An 18,908-nucleotide genomic window follows, 5' to 3' on the forward strand; every position below is an offset into this window, starting at 1 on the left:
TTCTGGTCTCAAGAGACAATCGGTGCCCATTTTATTTTTAGTGTCATTAAAGTACAATTAACTTCAGAGCAACTCCACTTTTGGGCTTTCTCCTCCCACTCAAGATTTCTGGGAAACTTTTCCCCTATTTTTAGCCTCTAGTATACCTTTTTAATGAATTTGCATTCCCCACTATTTTGTTGAAAGGTAACAAACTTTACAATATATCTAAATAATATGGCTGAAAATTTTTTAATTATTTTCCTATTATAAACATAATAGATATTCATTATATCATAAAAGCAGGGAGCACAAAAAGCATAAAGAAGTTCATTTTCAAACTGCTTATAATCCCACCCCAGGTAAAACTATTAATATTTTGGCATATTCCATCTCATCAGTCTTTTCCTATGTATTTTTGAATACAGGTCAGATATTACCATATATACAGTCATATCCAGCTTTCTCAACATAACATTGTATTAAAATTATTTTTCTCCTATCTATAAAAGTCCTCTTTGTAAATACAATTTAAATGGCAGAGTAATATTCTACCATATAGATATCATACCATTTATTTAAACATCCTCTTAATATAAAATATTGGGTTGGCCAAAAAGTTCATTTGGGTGTTTCCATAAGATGTTATGAGGAAAAACCAGAACCAACTTTTTGGCCAGCCCAAAATTTACAGGAGAGCTAGCGGGTCAAAGCACATAAAAATGAAGGCAGCTTTGTTTCCTAGTGAGTTTCTTCTTGAGAAGGTAGGGAGGAGATTCAGGGAGATGGCGAGGCTGGGGGGAGGGGCCCAGGCCAGCAGCAAGGTGGAGCGACTCAGAGATCCTGGCCCAGCCGTTCCAGCTCGTTCAGCAGGAAGTCCATATCAGCCCGTGTCAGTGCAGGGTTGGCCACAACCATGCGAAAGAAGTTGCTCCGGGTACCATGGGGCTGGTAGCCAATCATCATGGAACCCTTCCTCACCATGCGCTCCTTGAGGATTGGGGCTACCTGCGGGAGGAGAGGAGGGACCCTTTAGCTGCAGCCTGGGGTCAGGGGAAGGGATGGGTTCCCCCACTTGCATCTCTCTCCACCTAGCTGCCTTCCAGAGACAGCAACTCACTGCCTGGATTCTGACCGTGGCCCCAGTTTATTTACCTTTGCCACCACACCTGGCCCACTGGACCTTCTCTACCTCCTGCATTCTTCTCCATCTCATCATTCTCCAAGTTGTCACATGGGCCATTTTCTGCTAAATCCTGACTTTTCGCTGAATCTCAACCACTGCTTTTTCAGTCTAACTTCAAGCCTTCATCATCCTTGACACCTTCTTCTCCCCTCTCTGAATTCCTATAACATTTTTTATCTGCACCCTGTGATCCAATATATAATTTCCAAGATTGCCTTGAACCACACTGGTTTCAAATAGGTAATGCTTGTTTTCTAAATGAGTGACTCCTTAAGAGTGAGATTCCCTGGTGGCTCAGATGGTAAAAAGTCTGCCCACAATGCGGGAGGCCTGAGTTCAATCCCTGGGTCAGGAAGATCCCCTGGAGAGGAAAACAGCAACCCACTCCAGTATTCTTGCCTGGAAAATCCCATGGACGGAGGAGCCTGCAAGGCTACAGTCCATAGGGTCGTAGAGAGTCAGACACGACTGAGCTACTTTACTTTAAGGGTGAGAATATTCTTGTCCTTTTGGATCATCTGCTGCCCCTAGTACCGATCTAACCTTAGGGGCCAGGACATATCTCCTGGCCTGACAGGGTTGTTCTGTACCCGGTATCAGTGAGTAAAACTGAGACTTTTCTGCCTCACTCAGCTCCCAGAACGCCCCACACAGCCAGTCTATGTACTGCACACTGGTGACTTCTGTAATGTCCCTCTCTGTCTTCTTCTTCCTTTATAGAAGCATACCTTATCCTCCATCCCCCAGGCTCACAGAAGTGGGGACAAGCGGGTGTCATCTTCTGGTTCACTGTCCCCACATCAGAGTAAGAGACTAGCAAAGGTGGCTGCCATGCCGCTTACAGCCAGCAGGGGGCGGAAACGCACCAGCTGCACTGGTTAACCAGAGCAGGGAGAAAGCCTACCTTAGACAGCCTTTCACTGTAATCTGGACTCCCCTTCTTCCCGCGCAGACTGGGGGGCACGAACCAGAAACACACGTTGACAAATTCAGGCTGGGAGGAATAAACAGGGGGAAGGTGTAAGCAGAGGAAGAGGGGCCGTTCCCCTCTCACCGCCCCTCTTCTCCCATCAGGGTTTGGCGTGAGACACAGGCTGGGGGCAGGGGGCCGGAGGATGCAGAAGAGCACAGGGTGGGTCATACCTCCATGACCAACTCAAATCCCTCCCGCTTCTTCAGCTCCTCCACCAGGTACCTGTGATCAGAGAGTGAGAAATCATGGGTGGAGGAGAAAAGGCAGAAATACAGAAACAGAAGCGACAGAGAGGGTGAACCAAGAGGACACTGAGAGCAGGCAAGGGGCGCAGGGCTGTAGTGCCCACTCCTACCGGGCAAGGGCAAAGGCCTGGTCCACACGGCGCTGCAGCCCCTGCTCGCCCTGTGCCTTCCACATGAGCCACAGCTTCAGACAGTCCACACGCCGGCCACACTGCACCACCTTGTCTCCCGTGTCCAGAGCCACATCGTAGAACTTGTCCTGCTGGAAGAGGTAGCTGGCCTGGGACCCGTGACAGCGCTTGAGCAGGTTCTGCGGAGGGTGGGGGGACAGTCAGACTCCCCCCCTACCCCACGAGCTTCCCCCCAGGGCTGCGCTGGGTGACTTCTTAGCTCAGTCCACATGTTTCTTTCCCTGGAATCAGGCAGCACTGATGGGATGGCTGCCGGCTTACTGAAACCCTTTCTCTGGGTTTTCTTCCAACACTCAAGAGTTCCCAAATGACCCAGGATCCCTCTGATTATACTTTTGTTGGGAAGTTTTTCCTTTGCCTGAAGACAGGGGGAGTGAGAGAGCCCACTACCGGGGATTAGGGTGGTCACAGATAATCAGCTTCAGATGGGATGGTAAGGAAACTATGGTTAAGGCCTGAAGCTCCCCCCAGGTGAGACAGAAGAGAAAACAGAGGTTCAGGGCAGGAGCAGACCTACCGAGGTGTCCCGGAGAAGAAGAGCTGAGCACTGCAGGCCTGTGGAGAGGAGCTTGTGGGGATTCCAGGCCACGGAGTCAGCCCTGGGGTGGGCAGAGCAAAGTAGGGTCAGCCAGCTCCCAGTCAAGCTGCCCAATTAGAGCCTCCCCACCCTTTCCAGATCTCCAGTAAAAGGGGCTTTGGTCTCACCTCAGCCCAGAGGAGAATTCCCAAATCTGATGTCTAATATCCCAGCCCCAATCAATCATCTCTCCCACTTCCCTCCCACCAGCCTCCTTCCCCTATTCCCATCTGAGCTCCCTGGCCCAAGAGTGTTCTCTGGATCAAGGATTTGAAGGGTGCAGGTCAGGGTGTGGGGGCCATACGCACCTCTGGATCCCAGCCAGGAGATGTCTATGTGTCTGTGACAGCAGGACGCTTCCACCCCAGGCAGCCTGTGGAGCGGAAGGAGCAATATGGGCCTTGGCCTTGGCCCAGCCCACCCCATTCTTAGGCCCGTCCCAACTCACGTCCACATGCAGCCACAGCCCGTGATGCTGGCACACATCTGCGATTGCCTCCAGGGGGTCAAAGGCCCCCAGCACTGTAGTACCAGAGGTGGCACTGACCAGGAATGGCACGGCACCCTGTGGCAAGAATGAAGAGGGAGCCCAAGGCTGAGAACTCATCTGGAGAGCTATCCAGAGCCTGGCGCTGAGCTCTAGAAACTCTTCACAGGCCTGACCTGGGCCCTGGCAACCTTACTATGTGTTACTGCCCCTTTCAATTTGCAAGTGAGGACACTACGGTTCAGAGGTGTTAAGAAACTTGGCCCCGAGCTGCAACTCCAGAGATAGAATTTAAACCTAGGTCTGTCTAATAGTCTATCTCCAAAGCTTATACTCTTTCAAAAAAGTTGAATGTCTTACTGAAGATCAAAATACTATTTTAAATATTCTAATAGTATAAAATTTACGCAGAAATTGAATTAGTATTAAAAAAACTACTACAAAGAAAAGTGCAGGCCCAGATGGCTTCACTGATGAGTTCTACAAAACATTTAAGAACTGATACCAGCTCTTCATTAACTTACAAAACAAACAGAAGAGGAAGGAACACTTCTGAATTCATCCTATGAAATGAGTTTTACCCAGATACCAAAACTGACAAAATATCACAAGAAAAATATAGAATATATCTCTTCTAAATAAAGACATAAAAATCTACAAAACACTGCTGCTGCTGCTGCTGCTGCTGCTAAGTCGCTTCAGTCGTGTCCGACTCTGTGTGACCCCAGAGACGGCAGCCCACCAGGCTCCCCCGTCCCTGGGATTCTCCAGGCAAGGACACTGGAGTGGGTTGCCATTTCCTTCTCCAATGCATGAAAGTGAAAAGTGAAAGTGAAGTTGCTCAGTTGTCTCCGACTCTTAGCGACCCCATGGACTGCAGCCTACCAGGCTCCTCCATCCATGGGATTTTCCAGGAAAGAGTACAAAACACTAGCAAGCCCAAATCAGCAACACAGGAAAAGAATCATATACCATGACAAAGTGGGATTTTTCCCAAGACTGCAAGTTTGGTTTAACATCCAAAAATCAATTAATATAATATATCCTATCAATAAAATAAAGGGAAAAAAACCCCACATCTCAATGTGGTATAGTGATCATCTCAGTGGACATACAAAAACATTTGACAAAATCCTCACAATAAAAACATTCAGGAAAAAAAAAAAAAGAGGATTTGAAGGGAATGTTCTTAACCTGATAAAGGGCAACTACCAAAAAACTCACAGCTAACATCACACTCAATGGTGAAAGACTGAAAGCCTTCCCCCTAAGACCAGGAACAAGATAAGGATGTTCACTCTCCTCTCCTCATATCTATTCAACTCGGTGCTGAGGTTCTAGCAGGGCAATTAGGTTAAAAAAAATTAAAATAAAAAATAAAAGGCATCCAGGGACTTTCCTGGTATTCCAGTGGTTAAGAATCCGCCTGCCAATACAGGGGACATGGGTTCAATCCCTGGCCCAGGAACGAAGATCCCAGATGCCACAGGCAATGAAGTCAGCGCACTGTGACTACTGAGCCCGCTGAGCCCACATGCTCTACAGCTCCTGTGCCACAGCTAGAGAGGAACCTCGAACCACAACAGAGATCTGACACAGCCAAATAAATGAAACAGCGTTAATGCCAATCTTGTCTAGTTTGTGATTAAAGAGAAAATTAAGTTTTTTTTTTAATAAGAGGCATCCATATTAAAAAGGAAAAAAGCAAATTATCTGTATTTACAGATAACATATTATATCTAGAAAATCCTAAGGAACCCATTAAAAAGACTGAGAATTAATAAATGAGTTTAACAAATTTGCAGAGTACAAGATCAATATTCAAAAATCAGTTGTATTTTTACACATTAGAAACAAACAATCAAAAATGGGAACAAGAAAATTTCATTTATAAGAACACTGAAAATAACAAAATACTTAGGAATTAATTCAACAAAAGAAATGCAAAACAGATACTGTGAAAACTACAAGGCATTGTTGAAAAGAAATAAAAGAAGACCTAAATAAACAGAGGCATTCCATGTTCATGGATCCACAAATTGAACACATCCCTATCAAAATCCCAACTGGTTTCTTAGCAGAAATTGACAAGCTGAGCCTAAAATTCAAGTGGAAATTTAAGGGACCTAGAAAGCCAAAACCATCCTGACAAAGAACAAAGTTGGAGGACTCACAAACACTGATTTTAAAATTTACTACAAAGCTACACTAAGACAGTGTGGTCAATAGGATAGCCATGCAGATCAATGGAATAGACTGAGAGTCTAGAAATAAATCCTCACACTTAAACACTCTTTGGGTTTTAACAAGGATGCCAAGACAATTCGCTGGGGAAAAACAGACATTTTCAAAAACTGGTGCTGCACATTGTTTACAATAGCCAAGACATGGAAGCAACCTAAATGTCCATCGACAGAGGAATGGATAAAGAAGATGTGGTACATGTATACAATGGAATATTACTCAGCCATTAAAAGGATGAAATGATGCCACTTGCAACAACATGGATGGACCCAGAGATCGTCATACTGAATGAAGTAAGTCAGACAGAGAAAAAGAAATACCCCATGACATCCCTTATACGAGGAATCTAAAAAGAGATGATGCAAATAAACTTACAAAACAGAAAGAGACGCATAGACTTAGAGAACAAACTTATGGTTGCTGGGGATGGGGGAAGGAGGATGACAGAGTTTGGGATGGACATGTGCACACAGCTATATTTACAATGGATAACCAACAAGGACTGACTGAACTCTGCTCAATGCTAAGTGACAGCATGGACAGGAAAGGAGTTTGGGGGAGAATGGATACATGTATCTGTATGGCTAAATCCCTTTGCTATTTACGTGAAACTATCACAGCATTCCAAAGGTTCGTCTAGTCAAGGCTATGGCTTTTCCTGTGGTCATGTATGGATGTGAGAGTTGGACTGTGAAGAAGGCTGAGTGCCGAAGAATTGATGCTTTTGAACTGTGGTGTTGGAGAAGACTCTTGAGAGTCCCTTGGACTGCAAGGAGATCCAATCAGTCCATTCTGAAGGAGATCAGCCCTGGGATTTCTTTGGAAGGAATGATGCTGAAGCTGAAACTCCAGTACTTTGGCCACCTCCTGCAAAGAGTTGACTCATTGGAAAAGACTCTGATGCTAGGAGGGATTGGGGGCAAGAGGAGAAGGGGATGACAGAGGATGAGATGGCTGGATGGTATCACTGACTCGATGGATGTGAGTCTGAGTGAACTCTGGGAGTTGGTGATGGACAGGGAGGCCTGGCGTGCTGCGATTCATGGGGTCGCAAAGAGTCGGACCCGACTGAGCGACTGATCTCATCTGATCTGATCACAGCATTGTTAACTGGCTATATGCCAATACAAAATAAAGTTTAAAAAAAATGGTGCTGCAACTATTTGCATGTGGCGATATAAACATATTTTTAAAATTTATACTTAAAGTACATAGTTGAGGCATTTTCATGTGCTTTACATACCATTAATTTCAGCCTTGTAACAACTCTGATTAGTTCTATATCATGCTCATGTTGCAAAGGAAGAAACTGACACAGATACACTGTAATTTATCTACTGATGAATACTAAAATGTTTTTTAAAATTTTATACTTTGCCCCAGTGCACACAATTCTAAGCACTTTGTAATGAACATTTATAGGCTAATCCTAGTAGTAGGACTCTGAGTCAGTGGATCAGATCAGATCAGATCAGTCGCTCAGTCGGGTCCGACTCTTTGCGACCCCATGAATCGCAGCACACCAGGCCTCCCTGTCCATCACCAACTCCCGGAGTTCACTCAGACTCACGTCCATCGAGTCAGTGATGCCATCCAGCCATCTCATCTTCTGTCGTCCCCTTCTCCTCCTGCCCTCAATCCCTCCCAGCATCAGAGTCTTTTCCAATAAGTCAACTCTTTGCAGGAGGTGGCCAAAGTACTGGAGTTTCAGCTTCAGCATCATTCCTTCCAAAGAAATCCCAGGGCTGATCTCCTTCAGAATGGACTGATTGGATCTCCTTGCAGTCCAAGGGACTCTCAAGAGTCTTCTCCAACACCACAGTTCAAAAGCCTCAATTCTTCGGCACTCAGCCTTCTTCACAGTCCAACTCTCACATCCATACATGACCACAGGAAAAACCATAGCCTTGACTAGACGAACCTTTGTTGGCAAAGTAATGTCTCTGCTTTTGAATATGTTATCTAGGTTGGTCATAACTTTCCTTCCAAGGAGTAAGCGTTTTTTAATTTCATGGCTGCAGTCACCATCTGTAGTGATTCTGGAGCCCAGAAAAATAAAGTCTGACACTGTTTCCACTGTTTCCCCATCTATTTCCCATGACAGATACATTTAAAAATGGTACAGACAGTGCTGAAATGCCCTCTAAGATGGCTGCAGTATCTCTGTGTCCCCCAGGTGAAGGGGCCTCCACACCTCCCATCACTCCAAGTCCACGCTGCTCGCCCTGCACAGACCCTCCCAACTCACAGAAACCTTCTGTGCTACCCTCCAGGTCCCCAACATCCTCCCTGCAGTGCTCCTTGGGACTCTACTCAGAGACTCAGTTCTGCCCTTGTCCCAGGGTCTGATCCTGCTTGTGGGTCTCAGCAGGACTGGGATCACTCGGGAGGGAGGGATCACTTCAGCCCGCCAGGGAAGACAGGCACAGAGTGCAGGGGGAGGGAGGAGGGGAGCCTTGAGCAGGGCCAGTCAAAGACCCTCCAAGAAAGGAGCAGAGGGGCCCCGCTCCACTGCCCCAGCGCCTTTCACTCACTCACCTCGGCCTTAGCCAAGCTGATCTGCCTCTCCAGATCCTCAGGGATCATTTTCCCTCTAGAAGAGAAAACTGAGTGGGTAGAGAAGTAATAGATTCTCTAGGCTAGGCGGCAGAACTTTCAAGAGCAGGGTAACATGTGGTTAGCAATGCGGAGGCCACAATGTTGATTTTCCCTAAGAGGGGTAAACAGATCTCAGGGGACAGGGCGGAGACTCCAGCAGGCACTGGCAGACAGAAGAGGCAGCTCGGAGGGAAGAGAGCGGGGAGAGAAGTCCGCCAGGGTGTGGGCCCAAGGCCAGAGCTTCTGGCAAGGGGAAGACATGTTGTGCCAGGCTGGGTCTGAGCCACGCAGACAGAAGGACCTTCACCTCTCATCTGCCTTGACCACTCGGACACTGTCAGTGCCAAGTCCCAGAAAAGCGGCTCCTTTCTTGATGGAGTAATGACACTGCGGGGGAAGGAAGAGGGCAGGGAGGGTGGGGAGGAAAGAGACTGGTTAAATGGTTGAGACCCTGTAGACCAGGGCTTCTCAAACATTCACATGCCTACAAATCACCAGTGTGTCTGGTAAAGATGCAGATTCCTATTCAGTAGGTCTGCACGGGGGCCAAAGATTCTGCATTTCTAACAAGCTCCCAAGTGATACTGATCTTCCCTGGTGGCTCCGTGGTAAAGAATATGCCTGCATTGCAGGAGACACGGGTTTGATCCCTGCGTGGGAAAGATCCCCTGGAGAAGGAAATGGCAACCCATTCCAGTATTCTTGCCTAAAAAATCCCACGGCCAGAGGAGCCTGGCGGGCTACAGTCCACAGGATTGCAAAGAGTCGGACACAACTTAGTGACTAAACAACAAGAAACAAGAAGTGATAGTGATGCCACTGGCCCATGGACCACACTCTCAGGAGAAAGGGTGTGGACCGTGCACACTGCGCTGGATGCCCCTCCGCTACCCCAGACAGCAGGCAAGGTGACAAGGGCCCTTACACAGCCCCTCTGGTGGAAGGAAGCACATCCACCTATGGGGCAGGCCAGCCTCAGAGAAGGGTCTGGGCAGGCTGAGTCACGGGTCCCGGACCCAGCTGGCTGGACATTAGAATCGGGAGCCCAGGGTAGGCCTGTGCCTCTTCCCACCTCTTTCGATGTGAAGAGGGCCAGGGGCGGCAGTGCCCGGAGGCCCCTCTGTTTGCAGTCTGGGTATCGCTGATAGCGGGCCAGGTTCACTGCATACATGTTGGAGATGGAGCCACCTGTCACAGGGAAGGAAGGGGTGGTGGCGAGAGGGAGTGGCAGTGGGAGCTTGGCAAACTGGAGCTTGGCTCTCCTGATCTCTCCACCCAGAAGCACAAGTGACTGGCTACCGGGCCACGGGTTCCGAGGACTTGACAAATGGCATGCTGGTGACCCAGAATGGCAGGATCTGCAGATCTCCTGATCACCCCTGCTCCTCACCCTGGGCCGATCCAGGAGCCACTCCCACCCCCCACCAGGACGGCAGGCACCAATCCCATGGACTGTTTGGCAAACACGAGGATACAGGGGACTGGGCAGCTTCTCTCTGCTTTGGCCCAAACCCAGTTGGAGAAGAAACAAAGGAGAATCACCCCTCCCAGCCAACCCAGAGAAAGAGGATGGCGGGGGAGGAGGAACTCTCGAAAAGGCCCCCTCCTCTTCACATACCAGGGCAGAAGACCCCATCCCCAGAGCTCCAGCCCACCAGGGCCCGGAGTTTCTTCAGCACCTCCTCCTCCATGAGGACAAACACAGGGGCGATTTCGTACGTGTACCTGCCAGGAGAGGGAATGATGAGAGTGGGAAAGAGACTGGGAGGGACTCTCAGAGGAGGTGGAGAGTGTGAGTGAAAGGAAGGGCTGAAGAGACAGCTGGGCTGGTGACAAAGAACCAGGAAAGAAAGAATGAGAAAACACTGGAGCCGGGATACAAGAGAAAGTTTGGGAAAGGAAACCCGAATGGGTAGGAGGGGAAAGACTCTGCCAGCAGAGATTCCCCGAAAAGAGACGGGGGCAGACACCATTCTCCTATCCTGCTCCTGGGGTCTGTCTCCCGCAAACCCAAATCCTTTGTGGGGTGGAGGGCGGGGGTCCTGGGATGGCTCACTGGCTGGTGTTGAGGCTCTCTGTGACAATGCGCCCGGCCAGGGCATGGGGATCCAACCCTGAGAAGAGCTGGTTGAAGAAACGAGGGTGACCTGGAGAAGGGGGACGCAGGCTCAGAGTGGATCTGGGCACAAATTCCAGACATGCCTCCCCCAAGCCCCACACGCACAGGTCTTCACGCTGTAGCGGATCACGGCCCGGCAGTGCTCCAGGATCTGCTCCTGTGACTCGCCCTCGTGCCGCAGCTCCAAGTCCAGCAGTTGCTTCAGCTCCTCGGGCTCCTTCCACTCACAGACCTAGGAGAGCAGCAGGAGACTCCGGGGGCACCGAGGCACGCAACCAACTGGCTGCTCAAACCACATCTCAACAGACAATAGACACCACAAACTGGCACTCAACACCAGTTTGGAATGTTTTCCACGCAGCACATGAACAAGGATAAATAAACACAGTCTGATCCAGCATGCAATCCCTGAGGCACACAGTGAGGCGGTGATGGGTTCTGGGGAGAAGCCTGGACAGAGGGGGAAATGTCTGAGTCAGGTTTGACGGACAGGAGGAGGAAGAGGGAGCAAAGACCCACCTTCTCGGAGGCACTGGTCCCTTTTCGAATGACCTCATCCACCACAATCCCAAACACGTCCTGGAGCAAGGCTTCTGCAGCCACAGGGTCCCCATCAAGGGAGAGGAGAGCTTGAGAGTCAGCCATCAGGAGAAAATCTGTGAGCAGAGCAGGAGTTATTCCCTACTCAGCCTGTGGACCCCACCCAGACCTAATCTAATGCATTCCTCAACTCCAGAATGGGCCTAAGGCCCAGCCTTCACTGTACAGGTAAGGGCAAGTGAGAGCGTCCAGGGAGAGAGTCGGCAGAGATGGGCGGGAAAGAAAAAGGAGATTAGTGCTAAGCAGGTAGAATCCAGTGGCCCCTGTTCACCGAAGGCAAAGGTGAGAAGCTTACCTTTCTGCTCTGGTCTCTGTCCAGATAAACTGGAGGCAGGGGACACAGTTGGCTTTTTAGAGTGTTAGGACCAGGGAAGCAGAGGGGGCAAGGTATAGGCAGCAATCACATGACCGTGACATCACTCTCATGACCCTTGCCCTAAAGATTTGGGACAGGGCCAGCAGGTTGAGATAAGTTTCCTGAATAATCGTTAGCTGACACGATGAAGTGAGGAGAGAAGATATAAGGCAGAAACAAGTGCCACCTCCACTTCAGGCTGGAGGGGAGCAGAGAGGAGACCCAGCAGGACATCGGACTTCCCACCGGAACCCAAGGGCCTGGACAGGGGATGAGAGAGGGCTGCTCGGCTAAGAGATAAGAGCGGGGAGTGGGGCAGAGGCAGGAAACTGCAGCAGCTGACCCTAGAGGCTGAGGTGGGGAGCGACCTGAACAAGACTAGGGAGGTAAAATGGTTTAGGCAGGCCTCAGAGGTGGCTCAACGGGTAAAGAATCCGCCTGCAGTGCTGAAGACCTGGGTTCAATCCCTGGGTTGGGAAGACCCCTTGGAGAAGGGAATGCCTAACCACTCCAATATTTTGGCCTGAAGAATTCCATGGACTCTACAGTCCATGGGGTCGCAAAGAGTTGGACACAACTGAGCAACTTTCACTTTCAGAGACCAATCTCTTTGCATCCCAACCCCTGGAGTCTTCTCAGAACTGTCCTGATTTCTAAAGCCCTCTCCTTTGAAGAGGAGGAAGAAAGACGGTCACACTGAGGGTAGCAGTGCGATAAACAAGTAGAGTCCTGTGCCTTGCAGGCTGAGCCGCTCAAGAAACAGGGAGTGGCTGTCTAAAGTAAGCACCAACTGTGCTCACACCAGGGTGCGGGTGGAGGCGGCACCATCTAGATGCTGACCCCCAGCGCCACTCAGGAGAAGAGGAGAGGGATGAAGGCTGAAGACAGGGGAAGATCTGCAGGGGAACTGGGGCTGTGTCTTGAAGGAATAGGAGGCATGCAGGGCCAGGGGAGGAAGGCCACGAGCTGACACTGGGGGTGAGTGTGGTTGATTCTCGGGTCCGTGAAGGCACCTGGCCACTGGAAAGATCTGCAAGGACATGATGGAGAGAAAGGCGAGGGGGGCAGGGCTGCAAGAGTTATGGACAGCCTTGAGTACCAGCCAGGCCAGGAATCTAGATTTTATCTGCAGAAAATGGAAAGCCGTTGAAAGATTTCGTGGTGAGTTAACATGATGAAAATGATGCGCTCAGAAGACCAGCATATGGCAGCCGGACGAGGAAGAATGAACAGGCCATTGGTGTGAGCCAGGAAAGAGGTGACCCATGTGTGAACAAGGGAGATGTGGGTAGGAAAGGACAGGCAGAGGAGCATGCAGGCTTAACCACTTGCCGGTTTACGCTCAGTTCAACACTTACGGAATCTACATTGGAGGGGAGGGAAGGGTCAAAGATGACCCTGGGGCTTTAAGCCCCAGGAAAAAGAACAGTGCCCCTAAGAAAAACAGGGATGCGCAAAGCGGAAGCTAGATGGAAAGCAAAATTGTTATTTCTTGGAAATACCCAACCAAGTGGAGGAGACTGGGGCTACAAACACTCATTTGGGAGGAAGTCAGGTCCAGTGCTCTGATGGCATGTGAGAGAAAAGCACCCTTGGGAGCTGGGGTATAACCGAAGCCTGGTGATAGGCTCCATTCCCCCAGGGGAGAGAATGCTCAGAGACATGGCCAGGGAGAGAGGGGCAAAACCAAGGCCTAGGGAACCCCCAAATGAGGAGGCAAGAAGATCCAGAAAACATGGAAAGGAGGAATCAACCTCAAAGTGGACTGATCTGACACAATCCATTGTCAGAAGCCACTGGACCCCAAGGAACCAGCTTAGACTTCTCCCCAGTAGATTGGGTTTGGGGAAACCAGAGGAGCAGGCCAGCCTTGAGAACGAGACTCGATCCCTCATCAGCGCTCACTCTGGCTCCCCTGATGGGGCATTTCAGGTGCAGAGGCTGGTAAAAATAGGCCCCATAGAAGTATTCACCACATGCCTCACTCTGAACTTAACATGCATCAGTCTAACCTTCACAGTCATCGAGGGTAAGCTTATGACCCACATTTAAAGATGAGGAAATGCGGCAGGGGAGGGATAAATTGTGAGGTTGGGACTGACATATACATACTACTATATACAAAATAGATAACCAACAATAACCTTCTGCATAGCACAGAGAACTCTATTCATACTCTCTAACGGCCTACATGGGAAAAAGAATCCTATTTTTTAAAAAAAGAGTGAATATATATTTATGTGTATAAGATTCACTTCTGAATCTTATACACATATATAAGATTCACACCTGAAACTAGGGCTTCCCTGGTGGCTCAGATGGTAAAGAATCTGCCTGCGATGCAGGAGACCTGGGTTCGATTCCTGGGTGGGGAATATCCCTTGGAGAAGGGAATGGCAACCCACTCCAGTATTCTTGCCTGGAGAACTGGAAGAAAAGCTATGACAAACCTAGAGAGCATATTAAAAAGCAAAGATATTACTTTATCAGCAAAGTTCCATCTAGTTAAAGCTATGATTTTTCCAGGAGTCAAGTATGGATGTGAGAACTGGACCATAAAGAAAGCTGAGTGCTGAAAAATTGATGCTTTTTAACTGTGGTGTTGGAGAAGACTCTTCAGAGTCCCTTGGACTGCAAGGAGATCCAACCAGTCCATCCTAAAGGAGATCAGTCCTGAATATTCATTGGAAGGACTGATGCTGAAGCTGAAGCTCCAGTACTCTGGCCATCTGATGGGAAGAATTGACTTACTGGAAAAGACCCTGATTCTGGGAAAGACTGAAGGCAGGAGGAGAAGGGGACGACAGAGGATGAGATGATTGGATGGCATCATCGATGGACATGAGCTTGAGCAAGCTCCGGGAGCTGGTGACAGACATGGAAACCTGGTGTGCTGCAGTCCATGGGGTCGCAAAGAGTCGGACATGACTGAATGAACCGAACATCCGAAACTAACACAACATTATAAACAAACTACACTCCAATAAAAAAATTTTATTAAAAAATGAGGTAACAGATTTCAGAGACAGTATGGATATAACCTGTCCAGGTCACACAGCCAGCATGTGTCTTGAGTTGGCTCTGGACTTTGAAGCCCCCATCCTAATTTGCCATGCTCCACAGCCTCACACAGGGCTCCCTCAGCCAGAGCTTGCTGTGGTGCAAACACCTCTGGGCCAGGAGTGAGGACACCTCAGGGCCTGTTGCTATGAAATAAGGGCTTCAAAGAGAGAACCACCAAGACATCTGCTGGTGTTGATCAGCTCAAGCCATTGGATATGGCAAGCAGGCCAGTAGGGCAAAAAACAGGCTGCAAGGAGGGAACGACTGGTGAAGAAAGGGAGACCCCAGCCTGGACGGGGGCTCTTTCCAAAGCTCTGAAGAGAGGTCTGCATGGAAGACGTGGCTGTCCACCCGGGCCCTTCTGTATCCATCTGACCAAAGTTACTGCTCAGAAATGAAAGGTGGGGGCTTCCCTGGTGATTCAGTGGTAAAGAATCTGCCTGCCAATGCAGGAGACACTGGTTTGATCCCTGATCCAGGAAGATTCCACATGCCTCAGAGCAACGAAGCCCATGTGCCACAACCACTGAGCCTGGGCTTCAGAGCCCAGGAACTGCAACTGAGGAAGCCGCGTGCGCTAGAGCCTGTGCTCTGCAACAAGCGAAGCCACTGCAATGAGAAGCCCAAGCGCTGCAACAAGAGAGCAGCCCTCGCTTGCTGCAACTAGACAAAAGCCTGCACCACAATGAAGACCCAGCACGGTCAAAAATAAAAAATAAATTTAAAAAATAGCTTGTAAGAAAGAAACAAAAGGTGAGGGCTCTGAACGCCCAGTTTCCTCCAGGGGTAATGGGGAGATGAGGCATCCGTGCCCTCACACTCCGTACAGAATCCTGTCCTGGGGACGTGAGGAAGGGAACAGCCCTTGCCCACACACAGTCTTCTTTTTAAAAAGCAATGGTGGGAAGAAGTGGTGAAGCAAGAGGGACATTAACCCCTAAAATAGAATAACAAAGCCAAGAAACAAGAATACACTTAGGGAGGGCGCTTTCACCCCTGGCTGAGAAGATGCTGCAAGGGCCAAGTAGGGTTCATTTGGAAACTGACAAGTTTTTCTGACTTCACAGGATCTCCAGTTCATAAATTCCTCCAACCATCGACTCGTTTGTATCTTTCTTTCCTTTATTTACACAGCCCGGGGTGCACAGTCCGCTGCTTCAACCACCCTTTGTCCAAAATCCTCAACTCCCTAGCCCTAATGTCCTTCCACCGAACTCACCTGGCAGGATCCCACTCCAGCTGGCCAGTCCTTCTCTTACCAAATCCACCCGGACTGTGGATTCTGCTAGTGAAAAACCACCTAAACATTCAAATTGGTTTTGCTATAAATTCATGGTCTCTGTGCTCATTCCAATTAAACATGGCAGATTAAACACATATGTTTACCACTACTCCTTCCTGAAACCCCACTAAAATTACATCAGTGGAATTTTAAATCCTGAAGAATAAAACAGAGACAGGAGGTGAGACATGTCAATAACTGTAGAGGAGAGAAAGCAGATGAGAAGTGGTAACTGGTTCAGCGAATAACAGAAAGTCAAAGTCAGTCTATCTGTAGGGGGCTATGCCAGAGGGATATAAACTGATTATTAGGGCAAAGGCCCAGAAAGGCTTAGGAATTTACAACGCTAGGTATCCTGGAAGACAGGACGGAGAAGCACAACTAAAAACATGAAAATTAGATGAAAATTTCTAAAAGGAACATTTAGACCCTCACTCTCCTCCCCTGCCCATTCAGCCAAGTGACTCCTCTCTCCTCCACCAGATTCCAAAGAAGCTGGAAGTAGAGAAACTGAAAGTCTGGGACTTAAGGATGTCAAGCACAGCAGGAGGTGAGGACGAAGCACTGTAAGGAAAAGATTAGGAGGAAATAACCTATGGAGTCAACTCCTTTCTCCCAACCAATGATCAGAGTCAGCGGCCAGAGGTAAAGCTTCCAGGAGACTACACAGCGTTCCCTCTCTGGAGACACTGACCTCAATGAGACTCTTCAGTCCTTGACCAATCACCTAGTCCATGATGCTCACAACCCAATAAATACGTCCTACATGCACTTGGGCCTTCAGTATGCCTTAGTGCCTCACTCTTAAATGAAAGCAGACAGTCCGGGACCACAGGACATTTGAGGAAAGCCCCTAATGTGAACCACAGAAGCAAAAACAGAGAAACTGGCATTTGGTAGAAGAGGAGAAACACAGGAAGCAGAAGGAAACAGAAGATACTGAATCCACTAAGAAAAATAGATTGCTACACACAGAAGCAGAAGCTCTAGAGTTTTAAAACTATGACAACTGAAATGACAAGGTCAAGAAAATCACACAGCAGATAAAATATAAAAAGATGGGCAGTAAAAGAGAAAAGAACTTTAGAAAAGATCACTCCAAAAGTCTCAAGAGTCAACTAACAGAAGTTACAGAAAGAGAAGGGGCGGGGGGAAAAAGGAGGAAAACAATAAAAATTTTAAAAAAGAAAAACTTTATAGAACCGAAGGATAGACCAAAAAGATCCACTGAATGACCAACAGAAAGACAGATTATAATACTGTTTCAGAACAACGGAGGATCCAAAGACTTCCAGAGACAAGACTAAACAAACACACCAAAGCAGGTCATGGACAAAGGACAGAGAATCAGACCACGTCAAATTTTGCCCAACACAGGAGAGAGGTGAAGGGAATTCCCAGGACTGTAACGAGGGTAGTGACCATCTTCAGAGGCAAAAAGCAGCAGTGACTCTACTTGACTGAACACACAGCACTGCCTGGAACATTACTATTCTGCTATTGACAGCTCTACCTCCAGTCTCTGGAGCTATTATTTCAAAATTTTCCACACCTCTCAAATGACTGACCCATCAATCTTCTCCGTTTCCCTCTCACTTCAAATTTCTCATAGCAAATAAAAAGCCATTCAAACTCACTCTTTCTGTCACCTGCACTCTGGAGCCCTTCCTTTCTCTAGTATTTATTCAGTGTCTGGTATATACATTCCAGGCTTCCCTGGTGGCTCAGCAGTAAAGAATCCCCCTGCTAATGCAGGAGCCGCAGGAGATATGGGTTTGATCCCTGGGTCGGAAAGATCCCCTGGAGAAGGAAACGGCAACTCACTGCAGTATGCTTGCCTGGGAAAATCCCATGGACAGCGGAACCTGGCAGGCTGAGGTCCATAGGGTCACACAGAGTCAGACGTGACTGAGCGACTGAACACGCACACACGCACACACACACACTTTACATTTAACTTTTTGAGGAACTGCTGACATGTTTTCTAAAGTAGCTACACTATTTTATATTGCCACGAGGGTTTGCATTTCTCCGCAAACTTGCCAGACTTGTTATTGTCTGTCTTTTTGACTACTGCTAAGTCACTTCAGTCGTGTCCGACTCTGTGCGACCCCATAGACGGCAGCCCACCAGGCTCCCCCGTCCCTGGGATTCTCCAGGCAAGAACACTGGAGTGGGGTGCCATTTCCTTCTTCAATGCATGAAAGTGAAAAGTAAAAGTGAAGTCGCTCAGTCATGTCCGACTCTTAGCGACCCCATGGACTGCAGCCTACCAGGCTCCTCCGTCCATGGGATTTTCCAGGCAAGAGTACTGGAGTGGGGTGCCATTGCCTTCTCCGCTTTTTGACTACAGCCACCTGCATTTGTAACCTCAGTAAGCATTGCCAACATCCATGAAGTGATACCAAATGTATGAAACAGCCTGTGTTCTCAGCCTCAGTTAAGAGTGTGCTGTCAAACTTCTGAATTTTTTAAACTGTAGAAGTAAAAATTACCTTAATATAGTTTTAGTGGAACTCCTGTATTAGTTTCGCTGTGGTCAATAATGGATTCAGAACTCCACTGCCTTGAGACCTCCTTGGCAGTCCAGGGGTTAAGACTTGGTGCTCCCACTGCAGGCGTGCCCTGGTTGGGGAACTAAAATCCCCCAGGCCTCATGGCACAGCAAAAAGAACAAACAAACACTGCTTTACCACAGAGATTTATTTCTCTTTCATGGCTTACACTGGATTAGCTATAGCTCTGATTCATGTACCTTTATTCCAACACCCAGGCTGAAGGAACAGCCCCTACTGGGGACACAACATTCTCACTGCAGAAAGGAAAAAAGCAAAAGGCAGAGAACACCATGCATCAACTCCCAAAACTTCAGCTCAGACCTGGCACGTGGCACATCTGGTCAAATCCAGTTGACCAAAACAAGCCCCGGGGTGAGTGGGGTAAGGATGTGTAATCCTCCCAGAAGTAGGCACTGCAAAGCGCGGGGCGATGGTTGACAATCCTCACAAC

At 48.5% G+C, this 18,908-nt stretch overlaps 1 protein-coding gene across 6 annotated transcripts in view; it reads right to left on the reverse strand.

The window, feature by feature from the left end:
* CSAD (cysteine sulfinic acid decarboxylase) overlaps nt 1-18,908 on the reverse strand; it is a 27,765-nt gene continuing 8,857 nt past the window's right edge. For 4 of the 6 annotated variants that reach the window (XM_027542988.1, XM_027542990.1, XM_027542991.1 and 1 more), the window contains exons 2-15: nt 11,119-11,255; nt 10,705-10,831; nt 10,537-10,627; nt 10,099-10,205; nt 9,553-9,668; nt 8,788-8,867; nt 8,421-8,475; nt 3,600-3,716; nt 3,460-3,524; nt 3,092-3,173; nt 2,494-2,693; nt 2,309-2,360; nt 2,070-2,159; nt 1-987 (exon numbers count right to left, since the gene is read on the reverse strand). In XM_027542988.1, the coding sequence (XP_027398789.1) occupies nt 814-987; nt 2,070-2,159; nt 2,309-2,360; nt 2,494-2,693; nt 3,092-3,173; nt 3,460-3,524; nt 3,600-3,716; nt 8,421-8,475; nt 8,788-8,867; nt 9,553-9,668; nt 10,099-10,205; nt 10,537-10,627; nt 10,705-10,831; nt 11,119-11,244 (1,482 nt within the window). In that variant the 5' untranslated portion in view covers nt 11,245-11,255 and the 3' untranslated portion in view covers nt 1-813. Of the gene's footprint in view, nt 988-2,069; nt 2,160-2,308; nt 2,361-2,493; nt 2,694-3,091; nt 3,174-3,459; nt 3,525-3,599; nt 3,717-8,420; nt 8,476-8,787; nt 8,868-9,552; nt 9,669-10,098; nt 10,206-10,536; nt 10,628-10,704; nt 10,832-11,118; nt 11,256-11,494; nt 11,991-18,908 lie in introns of those variants that run through there. The other 2 variants (XM_027542987.1, XM_027542992.1) reach the window with 2 other exon arrangements.

Source organism: Bos indicus x Bos taurus, chromosome 5, assembly GCF_003369695.1.
Source record: "Bos indicus x Bos taurus breed Angus x Brahman F1 hybrid chromosome 5, Bos_hybrid_MaternalHap_v2.0, whole genome shotgun sequence".
Taxonomy (NCBI): domain Eukaryota; kingdom Metazoa; phylum Chordata; class Mammalia; order Artiodactyla; family Bovidae; genus Bos; species Bos indicus x Bos taurus.